The 17,033-nt window shown below is 44.0% G+C and overlaps 1 protein-coding gene across 1 annotated transcript in view; it reads right to left on the bottom strand.

The window, feature by feature from the left end:
• nox5 (NADPH oxidase, EF-hand calcium binding domain 5) overlaps positions 1–17,033 on the bottom strand; it is a 60,473-nt gene that overhangs the window by 25,867 nt on the left and 17,573 nt on the right. The window contains exons 8-10 of the mRNA XM_078427184.1: positions 10,059–10,241; positions 9,076–9,208; positions 4,831–4,973 (exon numbers count right to left, since the gene is read on the bottom strand). Of these exons, the coding sequence (XP_078283310.1) occupies positions 4,831–4,973; positions 9,076–9,208; positions 10,059–10,241 (459 nt within the window). The remainder of the gene's footprint in view (positions 1–4,830; positions 4,974–9,075; positions 9,209–10,058; positions 10,242–17,033) is intronic.

Below are 17,033 nucleotides of genomic sequence, written 5' to 3'. Positions count from 1 at the left end.
GTGTGTAGGATAGTGTTAATGTGCGGGGATCGCTGGGCGGCGCGGACTTGGTGGGCCGAAAAGGCCTGTTTCCGCGCTGTATCTGAAATATGAAAAAAAAAAATATATATATATATTGTTGAACTTATTTGGGCCTTTTACTTTTATATTAATTATTCACCTAGACGCATACAGTGATGTATGTATAGTTGTGGAAAAAGGAGGAATGATTCTATGTCTTGGTAATAACATGGTAATCAGCGACACGGTGATGCGGCGGTAGAGTTGCTGCCTTACAGAGCTTGCAGCGCCAGAGACCCGGGTTCGATCCCGACCACGGGCGCCGTCTGTATGGAGTTTGTACGTTCTCCCCGTGACTGCGTGGGTTTTCTCCGAGATCTTCAGTTTCCTCCCACACTCCAAAGACGTACAGGTATGTAGGTTAATTGGCTTGGCGTATGTGTAAATTGTCCCCAGTGTTTGTAGGATAGTGTTAATGTGCGGGGATCGCTGGTCGGCGTGGACTCGGTGGGCCGACGGGCCTGTTTCTGCGCTGTATCTCTAAACTAAACTAAACTCATCCCAATAGCTGCATAGTGTCTTTGCAGATCACTCTTGCCACCCCATCAACACATTGTTCTCCATTGCCCTTGTGGCTAAAGGGATCAGGGGGTATGGAGAGAAGGCAGGTACAGGTTACTGAGCTGGATGATCAGCTATGATTATATTGAATGGCGGTGCAGGCTCGAAGGGCCGAATGGCCTACTCCTGCACCTATTTTCTATGTTTCTATGCAACACATTCTCCTGGTCTGCTTCATACCTCCCTGGGCTGAGGCCCATCCGCACCATCCACCTTGATGGAGATCTCCAAGGGTTCACTATGGGAGCACCTGCACTGTTTATAAGACGTCAGCTCCACTTTATCATCCTTGTTGGTTGCTACTGAATCGTGAAAGCCAGCTGAGTTGATCAGGTGTACCTGGAGACAGTAAAACATAAATGGATCACACCAAATATTGTAGGAAAGAGTGAGCATTGACTGCAATGATGGAAGCTAACTAAAAGAGTGGACAAGATACAGGCTTGCATGCTGGTGGAGTAACATGTAGCAGGCACATGGTGAGATGATGCCACAAAGTATAGGCAGACTTCGACTCATCACAACAGCCTATAGTGGGTGTTGGGACTCTCTTGATGTTTATTTCCATTAAAATCCACTGAAAGCAGACATCTACCTCACTCTCAGCCATTTTATATTATTGCACATTGTTAAGTCTTATTCCCCAGTGGCTAAGGCTCAAGTAATTTATCAGTGTCATCTGAATTTCTCAACATGCTGTTGCCTAGGAACACACAGGGAGCAACAATATGTGAAAACTTAACATCGTTTGACGTTATTTATGGTTCTCCTGGGATATTTCTCAGGCTCTCCAGATGGTGGACTCCCACAACTGATATTTGAACGCTGACCAGAAGTATTATAAGCAGAAGATGCAAAACATCACATGATTAAATAATAGTGCTTCTTGCAAGCTCAATAAGGGTGAACAGCATCGATATTGTCATTCATTGTCCATCGAAGTCTAAGATTTTTCCCCAATGTTTTCCAAGAATTGTTCACTTCTGATACCTAGCCTGGAGTGAATGAAAGAGGTAGAGGAACAGGGAACATACTGATGTTCTAATTAGTTAGTCAGTGTCCCCTCTTGTAGGGTACCAGGCTATTTCAAACAGGCATAATATGTATTGGGATAGGAACAGCAATGCTGAAAACTGGTAGCCGCGGGTGTGACAGAGTTAAGAACATTACCTTTCACTGGCATTGCCCGGATGGTGATCTTTGCATAATCTGAAAGAACGATGGAGGAAGAGGACCAAAGGTAGACTCAGAGTTATGTGGTAACTCAACGGGTCAGGCAGCATCTCTGGAGAAAAAGGATGAGTGACGTTTCAGGTCGGGACCCTTCTTCAGTCTCCTGGTTGGGTCCTGACCTGAAACGTCACCCGTCCTTTTTCTCCAGAGATAATGCCTGACCCGCTGAGCTACTCCAGCACTTTGTGTCTATCATCAGTATATACCAGCATCTGTAGTTCCCTTCTACACGAGGAAGAGGACCAACTCCTTTGAAAGATGCTGCTAGCCAATCTCACTCAACAATCATGGATGGAGAAAAAAAAAAAACCTATCAGTTCTAGGCCAAACATCGCCAATGTTTCTTAAAGGCCATGACCCTCAAACAGAAATGGACATAGTCTGGACATTGTACGGATGGTGGCGAATCTCTGGAATTCTCTACCCCAGAGAACTGTGGAAACTAATGAGGAAGTTACAAAAAGTGTTTGTAAAATCAGTGAATTTAGGGCTATGAAGAACTGCCACAGAAGAGTAGTTCCGGCTCAAAGGATTGGCTCAACTTTGCAGGAAAATGTTCCCAATGTTGGGCGAGTCCAGAGCCAGAGGCCACAGTCTAAGAATAAAGAGGACGCCATTTAAAACTGAGATGAGAAAAAACCTTTTCACCCAGAGAGTTGTGAATTTGTGGAATTCTCTGCCACAGAGGGCAGTGGAGGCCAATTCACTGGATGAATTTAAAAGAGAGTTAGATAGAGCTCTAGGGGCTAGCGGAATCAAGGGGTATGGGGAGAAGGCAGGTACGGGTTACTGATTGTGGACGATCAGCCATGATCACAATGAATTGCGGTGCTGGCTCGAAGTGCCAAATGGCCTCCTCCTGCACCTATTTTCTATGTTTCTATGAGATTTGGGGCTGATCAGCCATGATCATGTGGAAAGGTGGGGCAAGTTTGAGGGGCAGAGTAGCCTACTCTGAACGGAGATGAGGAAGAACTTTTTCAGTCAGAGAGTGGTGAAGGTGTGGAATTCTCTGCCTCAGAAGGCAGTGGAGGCCAGTTCGTTGGATGCTTTCAAGAGAGAGCTGGATAGAGTTCTTAAGGATAGCGGAGTGAGTGGGTATGGGGAGAAGGCAGGAACGGGGTACTGATTGAGAGTGATCAGCCATGATCGCATTGAATGGCGGTGCTGGCTCGAAGGGCTGAATGGCCTACTCCTGCACCTATTGTCTATTGTCTACTCCTATCTTCTTATGTTCTCATGATGCAGGCAAGTTTCTAGGTGTCAATATTGTCAACAATTTGTCCTGGTCCATCCACATTGACCACAAGAAGGTGCACCAATGCCTCTACTTCCTCAAATTTGTTATGTATTTAATGACTCTTTCCAATTTTCACAGAAGCACTATAGAAGGCATCCTATTTAGATGCATCATAGCCTGGTATGATGTTCTGCCCCAAACTGCAAGAAAATGAGGAGAAATATGAATGCAGCCCAGTCCAGGTAAACCTGCCTCTCCCCATTGACTACATCTGTGCTCCACGCTGCCCTGGGAAAGCAGCCAACACAGGTAAGAACCATTCTTGCCCAGTTCATTCCCTCTTCTCGCCTCTCCTGTCAGGCAGAAGATACAAAAGCATGAAACTACACACCACCAGATTAAGAACAATTTCTTCCAAGGTGTTTTCGGACTCTTGAACTCACTTGACTCTCACATGCTATGACAATAGACAATAGACAATAGACAATAGACAATAGGTGCAGGAGTAGGCCATTCAGCCCTTCGAGCCAGCACCGCCATTCAATGCGATCATGGCTGATCACTCTCAATCAGTACCCCGTTCCTGCCTTCTCCCCATACCCCCTCACTCCGCTATCCTTAAGAGCTCTATCCAGCTCTCTCTTGAAAGCATCCAACGAACTGGCCTCCACTGCCTTCTGAGGCAGAGAATTCCACACCTTCACCACCCTCTGACTGAAAAAGTTCTTCCTCATCTCCGTTCTAAATGGCCTACCCCTTATTCTCAAACTGTGGCCCCTTGTTCTGGACTCCCCCAACATTGGGAACATGTTATCTGCCTCTAATGTGTCCAATCCCCTAATTATCTTATATGTTTCAATAAGATCCCCCCTCATCCTTCTAAATTCCAGTGTATACAAGCCCAATCGCTCCAGCCTTTCAACATACGACAGTCCCGCCATTCCGGGAATTAACCTAGTGAACCTACACTGCACGCCCTCCATAGCAAGAATATCCTTCCTCTGGATGAATTCCTGGTCTTCCAATCTACTTCGTTGTGGCCCTTGCACATTTTATAACTGCATTGCCTCTGCAGCTGTAACGCTATATTCTGTACTCCGTTTATTATCTCTTTGCCTTACCTTATATACATATGTGTATGGTTTGCCTGTTCGCATATATGAAACAATGTTTTCCATTGTATCTTGGAACAGATGACAATAATAAGAAACCAAACCAAACCATTGGAATGGAGAAGATATCAGAGCTTAGTAAAGTAAAAGTAAACAGCAGAGGAAAATGATTGGGTACAAGGTTGGTGGAATGTTAGAATGTAGTTGGTGACAGGGCATCTTGGAGGGTGTTTTCCCATGGGATAACCAGGAATTGACATCGGTCCAACAGAAAGTTGGGCCAGCGAGTCAGGTATTGGTCTATTGGATTAGGTTTGATTACACAAGCACATTTCAGCTGGATCCCCACATTGTTAGCAGTTAATCGTGGCCTTGCTCATCGTGCCATTGCTGCTGCCATTACCAGATTGTTTGCAAAGGTAAAGTAACACCATGGTTGTCAGGGATAAATCTTAGTACAATGCCGACCAAGTAAGAACTAAAATAGGAATCAATTACTTCAATCGTAAAAAAGTCGGAAAATTGGCAACTTTAGAAAACAGCATAGATCTGTGTGTCAGGACTAATTTGTAAAACTAAAGCTTTGGGGAGGAACTGGAGAAGAGCACGATGGGGCGGGCAGACCTGTGCACATTTCTGGTGCTTGTTGTTCCTCAGGTTTCTCGTCAGCCTCTTTGGCTCGTTGCCCGGTTGTCCCGGTAGACGGAAGTATTCAAACAGTTGGTTGGTCCATTGGCCAAGGGATCTGATGTGAAGCCAGATCGTGTCTGTGGATTAAAGTAACTGCAAGCATCAAAAATACCATCTCCCTTCTTTCCAGCAGCAGCTCAGACTCAATGAATAGAAACAACCTGCCACTAGGTGTTGCTCATTGCACCTGGTTTGAAGCAAGGTTGGCACACCATCACCCACACAACCTTCTGTGGATTATCCACGCCTTCCCTCAGACACTCAGAAATCAGACAGTGGATGGGTCACTTGTTCATATCTATATTATTTTCAATTTTATTCCAGACTACAGAATGTTCAGTGAACTCTTGTAACTTTGTCAGCACCAGACACGTGGCGACTCTTGTGTACTGTCTAGATGAGGTTTAGTTTAGTTTAGTTTAGAGATATAGCATGGAAACAGGCCCTTCGGCCCACCGAATCCGCACCGACCAGCAATCCCGCACATTAACAGTATTCAAGAGAGAGTTAGATTTAGCTCTTAGGGCTAAGGGAATCAAGGGATATGGGGAAAAAGCCGGAACGGGGTACTGATTTTGGATGATCAGCCATGATCATATTGAATGGCGATGCCGGATCGAATGGCCGAATGGCCTACTCCTGCACCTATTTTCTATGTTTCAACCTAGGGACGGTTAACGTTTATACCAAGCCTATTAACCTACAAACCTGTACTTCTTTGGGGTGTGGGAGGAAACCGGAGATCTGGGAGAAAACCCACACAGGTCTTGGGGAGAACGTACAAACTCCGTACAGACAAGCAGCCATGGTCAGGATCGAACCCGGGTCTCTGGTGCTGTCAGGCAAAAACTCTACTGTTGCGCCACTGTGCTCCCCTTTGTACAGATCTACTGTAAGATTTTACCAGGTTGTATGCAAAACAAATCATTTCACTGACCTAGGTACATGTGAAAATAGAATATAATTGAATCATTGAATAAGCAGAGCTTCCACAGCCACACTACTGAGAGGCATAGAGGACCTGCTTGATCTTATCCAAGTGGCAAAAGTTTCGTGGCCAGGTTCTGTGTTAGAGAATGGTGGGTTTTTGCTATCTCCTGTAGCTGCTGATAAATACGCAAAGATCAAACGCTTGGCTAAAATATTCTGGCTGACAGATTTGCTTTAATTTACTGCTGGTAATCACAGCCCACAGGAGTACACGCTCAAAAGGCGAGAAGACGTTGAGAGGACACAGCAGTATTGTGATTGCTCATCAGAAGGAGAATAGATTATAGTAGCAAATCTGCACACATGCCCACAGGAAACACCTGAGCCAAACAGGCCAACGAGATCCAAGGTCAATTCCATGCATTAATGAAAACGGAAATTGCTGGAGATTCTCACGGAGCATATGAAGAGAGGCAACAAGTGAAAGATTCAGAATTATGCCCTTTCGTCAGACTTTTTTCCATTCTGATTGATGGTTATGTGCAGTTTTGGTCTCCTAATCTGAGGAAAGACGTTCTTGCCTTAGAGGGAGTACAGAGAAGGTTCACTAGATTGATCCCTGGGATGGCGGGACTTTCATATGAAGAAAGACTGGATAGACTAGGCTTGTACTCGCTGGAATTTAGAAGTATGAGGGGGGATATTATAGAAACATATAAAATTCTTAAGGGATTGGAGAGGCTAGATGCGGGAAGATTGTTCCGATGTTGGGGGAGTCCAGAACCAAGGGTCACAGCTTAAGGATAAGAGGGAAGTCTTTTAGGACCGAGATGAGAAAACATTTCTTCACACAAAGAGTGGTGAGTCTGTGGAATTCTCTGCCACAGAAGGTAGTTGAGGCCTGTTCATTGGCTATATTTAAGAGGGAGTTAGATGTGGCCCTTTTTGCTAAAGGGATCAGGGGGTATGGAGAGAAGGCAGGTACAGGTTACTGAGCTGGATGATCAGCCATGATCATATTGAATGGCGGTGTAGGCTCGAAGGGCCGAATGGCCTATTCCTGCACCTATTTTCTATGTTTCTATGTTTCTATGTTATCAACCTCAAGTATTACAGGTTTCCTTCTCTACACATGCTGCTCAAATCATTCAACACAGAAACAGCTTCTTCAACCCAACTTTCCCATGCTGACCGTGATTCCCAATCTATGCTAGTCCCGCCTGTCTGCATTTGGCCCATATCCCTCTAATCTTTCCTATCCACATATCTGTCCAAATTTATTTTAAATGTTGTTATAGTGCCTGCTTCAACTCCCTCTTCTGGCAACTATTCCATATACCCATCAATCTCTGTGTGTGAAAAAGTTGCCTCTCAGGTTCCTATTAAATCTTTCCTGTCTCACGTAAATCTATGTCCTCTGGTTCTTGATTCTCCTACTCTAGGTAAAAGACAGTGCTTTCACCCTATCTACAGTATTTCCCTCATGATCTCTGTAAGATCAGCTTCCTATGCTCCAGGAAATAAAGTCCTAGCTTGTCCACCTCTCCCTATAGTTTAGGCCCTCAAATGCTGACAACATCCACGTAAATATTCTTTGCATGATTTCCAACTCAATAACGCCCTTCCCATAGTAGCACTTTACTTTATTTTCAAGATTTCTGACATCACCAGATTTTGCTTTTTTTATTTCATGCTTTGTTTTAAGTTGAAATTAAGTTAATTGAAGTTAAGTTAAAATGTTGTCTGAAGAAGGGTCTCGACCCGAAACGTCACCTATTCCTTCTCTCCAAAGATGCTGTCTGTCCTGCTGAGTTACTCCAGTTTTTTGTGTCTACCTTGTGTTTTAAGTTAGTTGAGCTCAGTTACAATGGTGGAACATTGACCACAATACCCATGGGTGAGTCAGAGGAAAACAAATGAACTGGCATCATGAATATCGGCCAATGTTACATTGGGTACTAGGGTGGAGCCAGGATACAAAACAATGATGTGACCATTCCCACGAAACATCAAACTCACGGGAATCATTTTCCCTTTGTATTGTGTGTCGAAGGAGAACGATTCAGTGGCTGGAAACACAAGATACTTCTGATGCTGAAATCTTTAACAAAAAAAAAAGTGCTGGAAGAACTTAGCAGGCCAGGGAGTACCTACGAAGGAAATGGACGAATAGTGTCTTGGGTTGGGATCAGTCTGAAAAAGGATCCTGACCCAAAATGTTGTCTGTCCGTTTCACTCTTCGGATGCTGTGTGACCTGTAGAATCTGTAGAATTGCCCACAGACCTGATTATGTGTGCTTGTCTGCACAGACTTTGTATGTACTTCCCATGACCTGCGTGGATTTTCTCCAAGATCTTCAGTTTCCTCCCACACTCCAAAGACATACAGGTTTGTAGGTTAATTGGCTTGGCATAAATATAAATTGTCCCTCGTGCGCATAGGATAGTGTTAATGTGAGGGGATTGCTGGTCGATGTGGACTCAGTGGGCCGAAGGGCCTGTTTCCCCACTGTGTCTCTAAACCAAAATAAACTCAACCTGCTGAGTTGCTCCAGGATTTAAGGGCTTACGGGATAAAGTGAAGGCAGGCAAGGAAGTAGTTGTCACAGTAGTTGCTGTGAAATTAATGTTCATAGCTCAGCCCAGTTCAAGTGTTTAAGGTCAGAGTTAAAGAGCTTCCTATGTTCACCACTTCAGGTTTGAGAGAACAAATCAAACTGGATAATTAAGGCCCTGTGCCTCAATGAGGTATGTGTCATTGATAGTTTTCAATAGGTTGAGAACCAAATAGAAAAATAATTAGCATAAGATTTACTTCAGACTAAAAGGCACTTCAGGGACTGGAAAACATTCCTTTTTCGCCACTTCATCTATCCCTCTTACTAAAGACACATCCATTTTCCCATGAACCTGTTTCATTAGCTCTTCCAGGCAAATGATTGCAGTTTATAATCCTTTGGGTAAAATCTTCCATTTGGCATAGAGCCCAGGTGTTTTTCTTTTAAACATGCATCTGGAAAACCCTTGCATGAATTTCCATAAGAAACTCTGGAGCGTTTGACCTTGAAAATGCCTCTTTTGCTCATTAATCTATCCCAATTTACTTTATCTGCCATCAAAATATGATGGAGGCACAGCATACTCTCATCTCATCACAAGAAAAACAGAAAATTAGCAGGTGAGGCAGCATCAATTAAATTAGGAACAGTCAATGTTTTGGGTCTGAAACCCTCCGTTGGAACTCTATACCTTGTTGTTCTGGAGCACTGCTGATCGTAAATGGATGCCACTCATACTTAGCAATCTCTGGGATGTTGAGATACACATAGTCTCCTGGCTTGTAGTGGAAGAATGCTGACCTCGTGATAACAAGATGGGTTACCTGAATATTAAGAAGGGCATGTTAAAAATGACATTTCCATTAAAGTGTCACAAATAAAGTTCTGAGCTCTGGTATCTACTTGTCACACTCCCATCGGTCACGGGGCAAAGGGATTTGTTGTTGCCGCATGGCAGGCTGAAGAATCTGCTTCTGTGTTGTACAACTCTATGATGCATTACCTCTGTCAACCTTTTCCAAATCTCAGAAACTGTATGTCATTTAATCTGTGAGGACCAACCACAAGATGTCAATCTCGAGCAGATGAACATCTTATCAATAATTTCATTTCAAGGGGGGAAATTGTCCTCAGATTACTTATTTCACACCCAACCATCCATTGAAGAACGGTGGTGAAAGAGGGTCCTTCAGAAACTACTATTTCAGCTTCAATTTCAAAAACGCAGGCAGTCTGCTAATGTTGTCTGAACCACTCTTCCTCTTTGATTTATTCAAGCTTCTTTGGAAACAAATAAACGTTTGCGTCCAACGAAAGACACGAACTGCTGGAGTAACTCAGCAGGTCAGGCAGCATCCCTGGAGAACATGGAAAGGTGATGTTTCAGGTTGGGGCTCTTCTTCAGACTGAAGAAGGGTTCCAACTGGAAATGTAACCTATCCATGTTCTCCAGGGTCAGTTGCTCCAGCACTTTGTGTCTTTTCTTGGTAAACAAGCATTCACAGTTCTTGTTTACATCCAATTGTACAATGCACTAAGTCCTTTGAAGTGTAGGTGATGAGATAAAGCAGCATTATCCCCACACTCTATCTCATCTTTTCTGTACATTGATCCAAACTACCCATCCATCCCATATCCATTGAGAAGCATGGGGAAACACGAAGAGTTACTCACCTTAGATGGCAGCAAGTTGACTTCCACGACCTGTGTCCCACCAATGTGTGATACTGTAATCCCGACTATTTTTTCCAAGAGAAACAAGAATCCCGGGGCCACAAACCATTTCCAGAAGTTGGAGCAGTGAAGAATTAACAAACCCCAGACCCAAATGTAGCACAAATGAGTCCAATAAAAGAGCTGGAGGGAAAGGGTGAGCAAACAGTTAGTCCATAGTAATATTAGGAGGTGATTCAATGTCAAACAGTCTGCAATTAACTTTGTGACTCTTAACAGCATTAAAACACAAGACCTGTTCTTAAATAGTGGCTTTCATCATCGTTTGAGAATTCCCAAATGTTTTACTGCTATTATCCAAGTTTAATCACTGCTAATGATATGAAACAGAGTAGCCAATTTAATAATTGCGAAAATGACAAGATAATATGTTTTATTTAGAAAAAACAATTAAGAGATAACTATTCAGCAGGGCACTGGGAATACTTTTCCTGAATCTATTCACCATCGATCTTTTAGTCCCATTAAAGAGGTGAAACCAGGAAAGGTTTACAAATGCAAAACACAAGATGCTGGAGTAACTCAGTGGGTCAGGCAGCATCTGGAGAGGGAAATGGGCAGGCAAAGCCCTCCACAGTAGCTGCCTGACCAGCTAGGTTACTCCAGGAATTTTATTTTTACCTCTTAAAGAGTCCTTGGTTTCGCATGTAATCTCAAAGTCAACATCACTAATAGTACCGCACCAAAGTAGCATCCTTAATATTTAAACTTTAGTCTCAGTCCTACAACCATCTGACTCAGAGGTAAAAGTACTCTCGGCAAAGCCACTGCTGATCGTCAGTACTCACGGACACGTTAGAGGCAGGAAACATGTTCCCAATGTTGGGGGAGTCCAGAACAAGGGGCCACAGTTTAAGAATAAGGGGTAGGCCATTTAGAACTGAGATGAGGAAAAACTTTTTCAGTCAGAGAGTTGTGAATCCGTGGAATTCTCTGCCTCAGAAGGCACTGGAGGCCAATTCTCTGAATGCATTCAAGAGAGAGTTAGATAGAGCTCTTAAGGATAGCGGAGTCAGGGGGTATGGGGAGAAGGCAGGAACGGGGTACTGATTGAGAATGATCAGCCATGATCACATTGAATGGTGGTGCTGGCTCGAAGGGCCGAATGGCCTCCTCCTGCACCTATTGTCTATTGTCTATTGTCATGGGGAGGATGTCTAGACTGATTGAAAACTGTCAATTACAGTGTGTCGTTACATTATTAAGAGTCTGCTGTTCAATGCTCTCAGATGGTGCAAAATAATGTTTAGAGCTTGCATTGTTCCATCTGGCAGCCAGCTGACATTGTAATAATGTCAGCATTTTTTGACCTGCAAAACACAATCAGCGCCTCTCACAGATAATAGCAGTCATTTGACACAGTTTTTGAATTATCTACCCTGCTCTGTGGTTTAATGCCAGATCAGCTGTTGTCAATTGTGTTATTGTTGTTAGGAGCTACGCGCTCAGTGTCTACTTATTTTAGCATCGCTCAAATTATTGTCCTACCCTTGGAAAGATACTTCAACATTCGCAGAAACCACTGCTTGTTTCCTAGCAACAATTGCAACGAAACAAAACAGAGCAGGAAGTAGAGTACCACCCCAGTAGTGGTTAGTTTAATTTAGAGATGCAGCGCGAAAACAGGACCTTCGGCCCACCGAGTTCGCGCCGACCAGCGATCCCTGCACACTAGCATTATCCTACATACTGGGGACAATTTACAATCTTTACCAAAGCCAATTAACCTGCAAACCTGCATGTCTTTGGAATGTGGGAGGAAACCGGAGCACCCGGAGAAAACCCACGTGGTCACAAACTCCATATAGACAGCAGGCTCGAGCCCGGGCCTCGACTCTACTGCTGCACCACTGTGCCTTGGGTATGGTAATATAGACAATAGACAATAGACAATAGACAATAGGTGCAGGAGTAGGCCATTCAGCCCTTCGAGCCAGCACCGCCATTCAATGCGATCATGGCTGATCACTATCAATCAGTACCCCGTTCCTGCCTTCTCCCCATACCCCCTCACTCCGCTATCCTTAAGAGCTCTATCCAGCTCTCTCTTGAAAGCATCCAACGAACTGGCCTCCACTGCCTTCTGAGGCAGAGAATTCCACACCTTCACCACCCTCTGACTGAAAAAGTTCTTCCTCATCTCCGTTCTAAATGGCCTACCCCTTATTCTCAAACTGTGGCCCCTTGTTCTGGACTCCCCCAACATTGGGAACATGTTATCTGCCTCTAATGTGTCCAATCCCCTAATTATCTTATATGTTTCAATAAGATCCCCCCTCATCCTTCTAAATTCCAGTGTATACAAGCCCAATCGCTCCAGCCTTTCAACATACGACAGTCCCGCCATTCCGGGAATTAATCTAGTGAACCTACGCTGCACGCCCTCCATAGCAAGAACATCCTTCCTCAAATTTGGAGACCAAAACTGCACACAGTACTCCAGGTGCGGTCTCACCAGGGCCCGGTACAACTGTAGAAGGACCTCTTTGCTCCTATACTCAACTCCTCTTGTTACGAAGGCCAACATTCCATTGGCTTTCTTCACTGCCTGCTGAACCTGCATGCTTCCTTTCATTGACTGATGCACTAGGACACCCAGATCTCGTTGAACTCCCCCTCCTCCTAACTTGACACCATTCAGATAATAATCTGCCTTTCTATTCTTACTTCCAAAGTGAATAACCTCACACTTATCTACATTAAACTGCATCTGCCATGTATCCGCCCACTCACACAACCTGTCCAGGTCACCCTGCAGCCTTATTGCATCTTCCTCACAATTCACACTACCCCCCAACTTAGTATCATCTGCAAATTTGCTAATGGTACTTTTAATCCCTTCGTCTAAGTCATTAATGTATATCGTAAATAGCTGGGGTCCCAGCACCGAACCTTGCGGTACCCCACTGGTCACTGCCTGCCATTCCGAAAGGGACCCATTTATCCCCACTCTTTGCTTTCTGTCTGTTAACCAATTTTCTATCCATGTCAGTACCCTACCCCCAATACCATGTGCCCTAATTTTGCCCACTAATCTCCTATGTGGGACCTTGTCGAAGGCTTTCTGAAAGTCGAGGTACACCACATCCACTGACTCTCCCTTGTCAATTTTCCTAGTTACATCCTCAAAAAATTCCAGTAGATTTGTCAAGCATGATTTCCCCTTCGTAAATCCATGCTGACTCGGAACGATCCCGTTACTGCTATCCAAATGCTCAGCAATTTCGTCTTTTATAATTGACTCCAGCATTTTCCCCACCACTGATGTCAGACTAACTGGTCTATAATTACCCGTTTTCTCTCTCCCTCCTTTCTTAAAAAGTGGGATAACATTTGCTATTCTCCAATCCACAGGAACTGATCCTGAATCTATAGAACATTGAAAAATGATCTCCAATGCTTCCACTATTTCTAGAGCCACCTCCTTAAGTACTCTGGGATGCAGACCATCAGGCCCTGGGGATTTATCAGCCTTCAGTCCCATCAGTCTACCCAAAACTATTTCCTGCCTAATGTGGATTTCCTTCAGTTCCTCCATCACCCTAGGTTCTCCAGCCCCTAGAACATTTGGGAGATTGTGTGTATCTTCCTCAGTGAAGACAGATCCAAAGTAACGGTTTAACTCGTCTGCCATTTCTTTGTTCCCCATAATAAATTCCCCTGCTTCTGTCTTCAAGGGACCCACATTTGCCTTGACTATTTTTTTCCTCTTCACGTACCTAAAAAAACTTTTGCTATCCTCCTTTATATTATTGGCTAGTTTACCCTCGTACCTCATCTTTTCTCCTCGTATTGCCTTTTTAGTTAACTTTTGTTGCTCTTTAAAAGAGTCCCAATCCTCTGTCTTCCCACTCTTCTTTGCTATGTTATACTTCCTCTCCTTAATTTTTATGCTGTCCCTGACTTCCCTCGTCAGCCACAGGTGTCTCTTACTCCCCTTAGAGTCTTTCCACCTCTTTGGAATAAATTGATCCTGCAACCTCTGCATTATTCCCAGGAATACCTGCCATTGCTGTTCTACCGTCTTCCCTGCTAGGGCCTCCTTCCAATCAATTTTGGCCAGCTCCCGCCTCATGCCTCTGTAATCCCCTTTGCTATACTGTAATACCGACACTTCCGATTTTCCCTTCTGCCTTTCCATTTGCAGAGTAAAACTTATCATGTTGTGATCACTGCCTCCTAATGGCTCTTTTACCTCTAGTCCCCTTATCAGATCAGGATCATTACACAACACTAAATCCAGAATTGCCTTCTCCCTGGTAGGCTCCAGTACAAGCTGTTCTAAGAATCCATCTCGAAGGCACTCTACAAACTCTCTTTCCTGGGGTCCATTTCCAACCTGATTTTCCCAGTCTACCTGCATGTTGAAATCTCCCATAACCACCGTAGCATTACATTTTTGACACGCCAATTTTATCTCCTGATTTAACTTGCACCCTAAGTCGAGGCTACTGTTTGGGGGCCTATAGATAACTCCCATTAGGGTCTTTTTACCCTTACAATTTCTCATTTCTATCCATACTGATTCAACATCTCCTGATTCTATGTCACCCCTTGCAAGGGAATGAATATCATTCCTTACCATCAGAGCAACCCCACCCCCTCTGCCCACCTGTCTGTCTTTTCTATACGTTGTGTACCCCTGAATATTCAGTTCCCAGCCCTGGTCCTCTTGTAGCCATGTCTCAGTGATCCCTACAACATCATACTTGCCCATGACTAACTGAGCCTCAAGCTCATCCACTTTATTTTTTATACTACGCGCATTTAAGTACAACACTTTAACTTCTGTATTTACCTCCCCTCTCACATCGTTCACAATTGGCCCTGCCCTTAATTTCTTTTCCGCTCTAGAACTTCTGTTCCCATTCTTCCGAGAGTCTTTTGCAATATCTCCTGTATTCCCTTTTACCTCATCTTCATATTCACAATTTGTTAACCCCTCCCCCCCACTACTTAGTTTAAAGCCACAGGTGTCACACTAGCAAACCTGCCTGCCAGAATGTTTGTCCCCCTGCTGTTAAGATGCAACCCGTCCCTTTTGTACAAGTCACCCCTATCCCAGAAGAGATCCCAGTGGTCCAGAAATCTAAATCCCTGCTCTCTGCACCAGTCCCTCAGCCATAAATTCATACCCTCTATCTCTCTGTTCCTGGCCTCACCAGCACGAGGTACCGGTAGCAGTCCAGAGATAACTACCTTCGACGTCCTACTTCTCAGCGTTTTTCCCAACTCTCTAAACTCCCGCTGTAGCACCTCCTTCCTCTTCCGCCCGACGTCATTCGTGCCCACGTGCACAACGACTTCAGGTTGATCGCCTTCCCTCGCTAGGATATAGTTAAATAATATCTGGAATAATAATCCACTGACCAGTGATGGTTTAGAAAGGAGATGAGGAGGAATTTCTTTAGCTAGATGGTGGGGAATTTGTGAAATTCATTGTCACAGATGGCTGTGGAAGCCAAGACATTAGGTATTTTTAAAGCGGAGATTGATAATAATTGATAATCAAAGGTTACGGGGAGAAGGCAGGAGAATAAGGTTGAGAGGGAAAAATAGATCAGCCACGATTGAATGGCAGAGTAGACACGATGGGCCAAATGGCCTAATTCTGCTCTGAGGTCTTATGGTTTTATGGTCTTATGATGTTCAGATTCTGGCATAACACTGGAATTTTAGAATCATTTAATTAAACAGACACTGTCTGATTTAAATGACTATTTTGAAACTTTTTGATTATTGACAGAAATCCATCCAGTTCACAATATGCTTATGCTTCTGGGAGGAACTTATCTGGCTGTATGCAACTCCAAAGGCAAGTTGGTCAGCATGAAGTTGTGGGCTGAATGGCCTGTTTCCATACTATATATTTCAATCAATCAAAACCTTAGCGATGCCTTTTGAAATTAGTTTCCAAGCTCATTGCTGACTTCTGGCTCTTAATATGTAACTTCCTATAACCCTTGATGGTCGTAGAGTCATCGAGTGATACGGCATGGAAAGAGGCCCTTTGGCCCAACTTGCCCACACCAGCCAACATGTCCCAGCTACACTGATCCCACCTGCCCGCGTTATCCTTCCAATATCCCTCCAAACCTATCCTATCCCTCCAAACTTGTTCTATCCAGTACTTGTTTAACTGTTTCTTGTTCTTGATGGTGCTGGGCTAAAATGATTCTGCACCCTCTCTGCGACTTCATTAAATGCAACGTCTTTTGTCTTGGTTGGAAGCAGGAGGTCTTCTAAAATTCCGTACACATCAAGCAGATCTTGTAAGACTGCTTTCATCATGCTCTTGTCTTTGGGCAAGACTGCTTTCACCTTCATCCTCAAATTAATCAATACTGTTTGCCCTGAAGAACATCCTCCATCCTTTCTAGAGAAGAAGTGAAGTGTTCACATGCTTTATGACAAATGCCGTTCCTGACACAGGCACATTGGGGACACAAGGCATTGCGGAAATAGATTTTGGAGCAAGAAAGAAGGCACGACAGTCTTGTGTCGCCATTTTGCAGCAATTACCCCTCAGCGGTTTAAAGGTCTAACTCAACGATTCACCTATACAATATTGGATGACAAATAAAGCTATCTTGATCTTGATCTTGATCTTGATTCACCTATACGACCCTTTATTCCTCATCTGAATTCCTGCACCATTCTATCAAATCTGCAAGCTGTGGTTACCATGACCAATCATGAATTGTCAGACTCACCCAACTATCACAAGTACACTGGACACACAAGAGACTGCAGATGCTGGGACCTTGAGTGAAAAACAAAGTACTGGAGAAACTCAGAGGGTCAGGCAACATCTTTTGAGAGAAATAGATAGGTGACACTTTTGGGTAGAGACAGAGACACTTCTCCGGACTCTCTTCTTCTTCAATCTAAAGAAGAGTCTCAACCCAAAACGTC

The sequence above is a fragment of the Rhinoraja longicauda genome, chromosome 33, assembly GCF_053455715.1.
Source record: "Rhinoraja longicauda isolate Sanriku21f chromosome 33, sRhiLon1.1, whole genome shotgun sequence".
NCBI lineage: Eukaryota > Metazoa > Chordata > Chondrichthyes > Rajiformes > Arhynchobatidae > Rhinoraja > Rhinoraja longicauda.
Note: the sequence above shows the minus strand (reverse complement) of the source record. Positions and strands in the feature narration are given on the sequence as shown.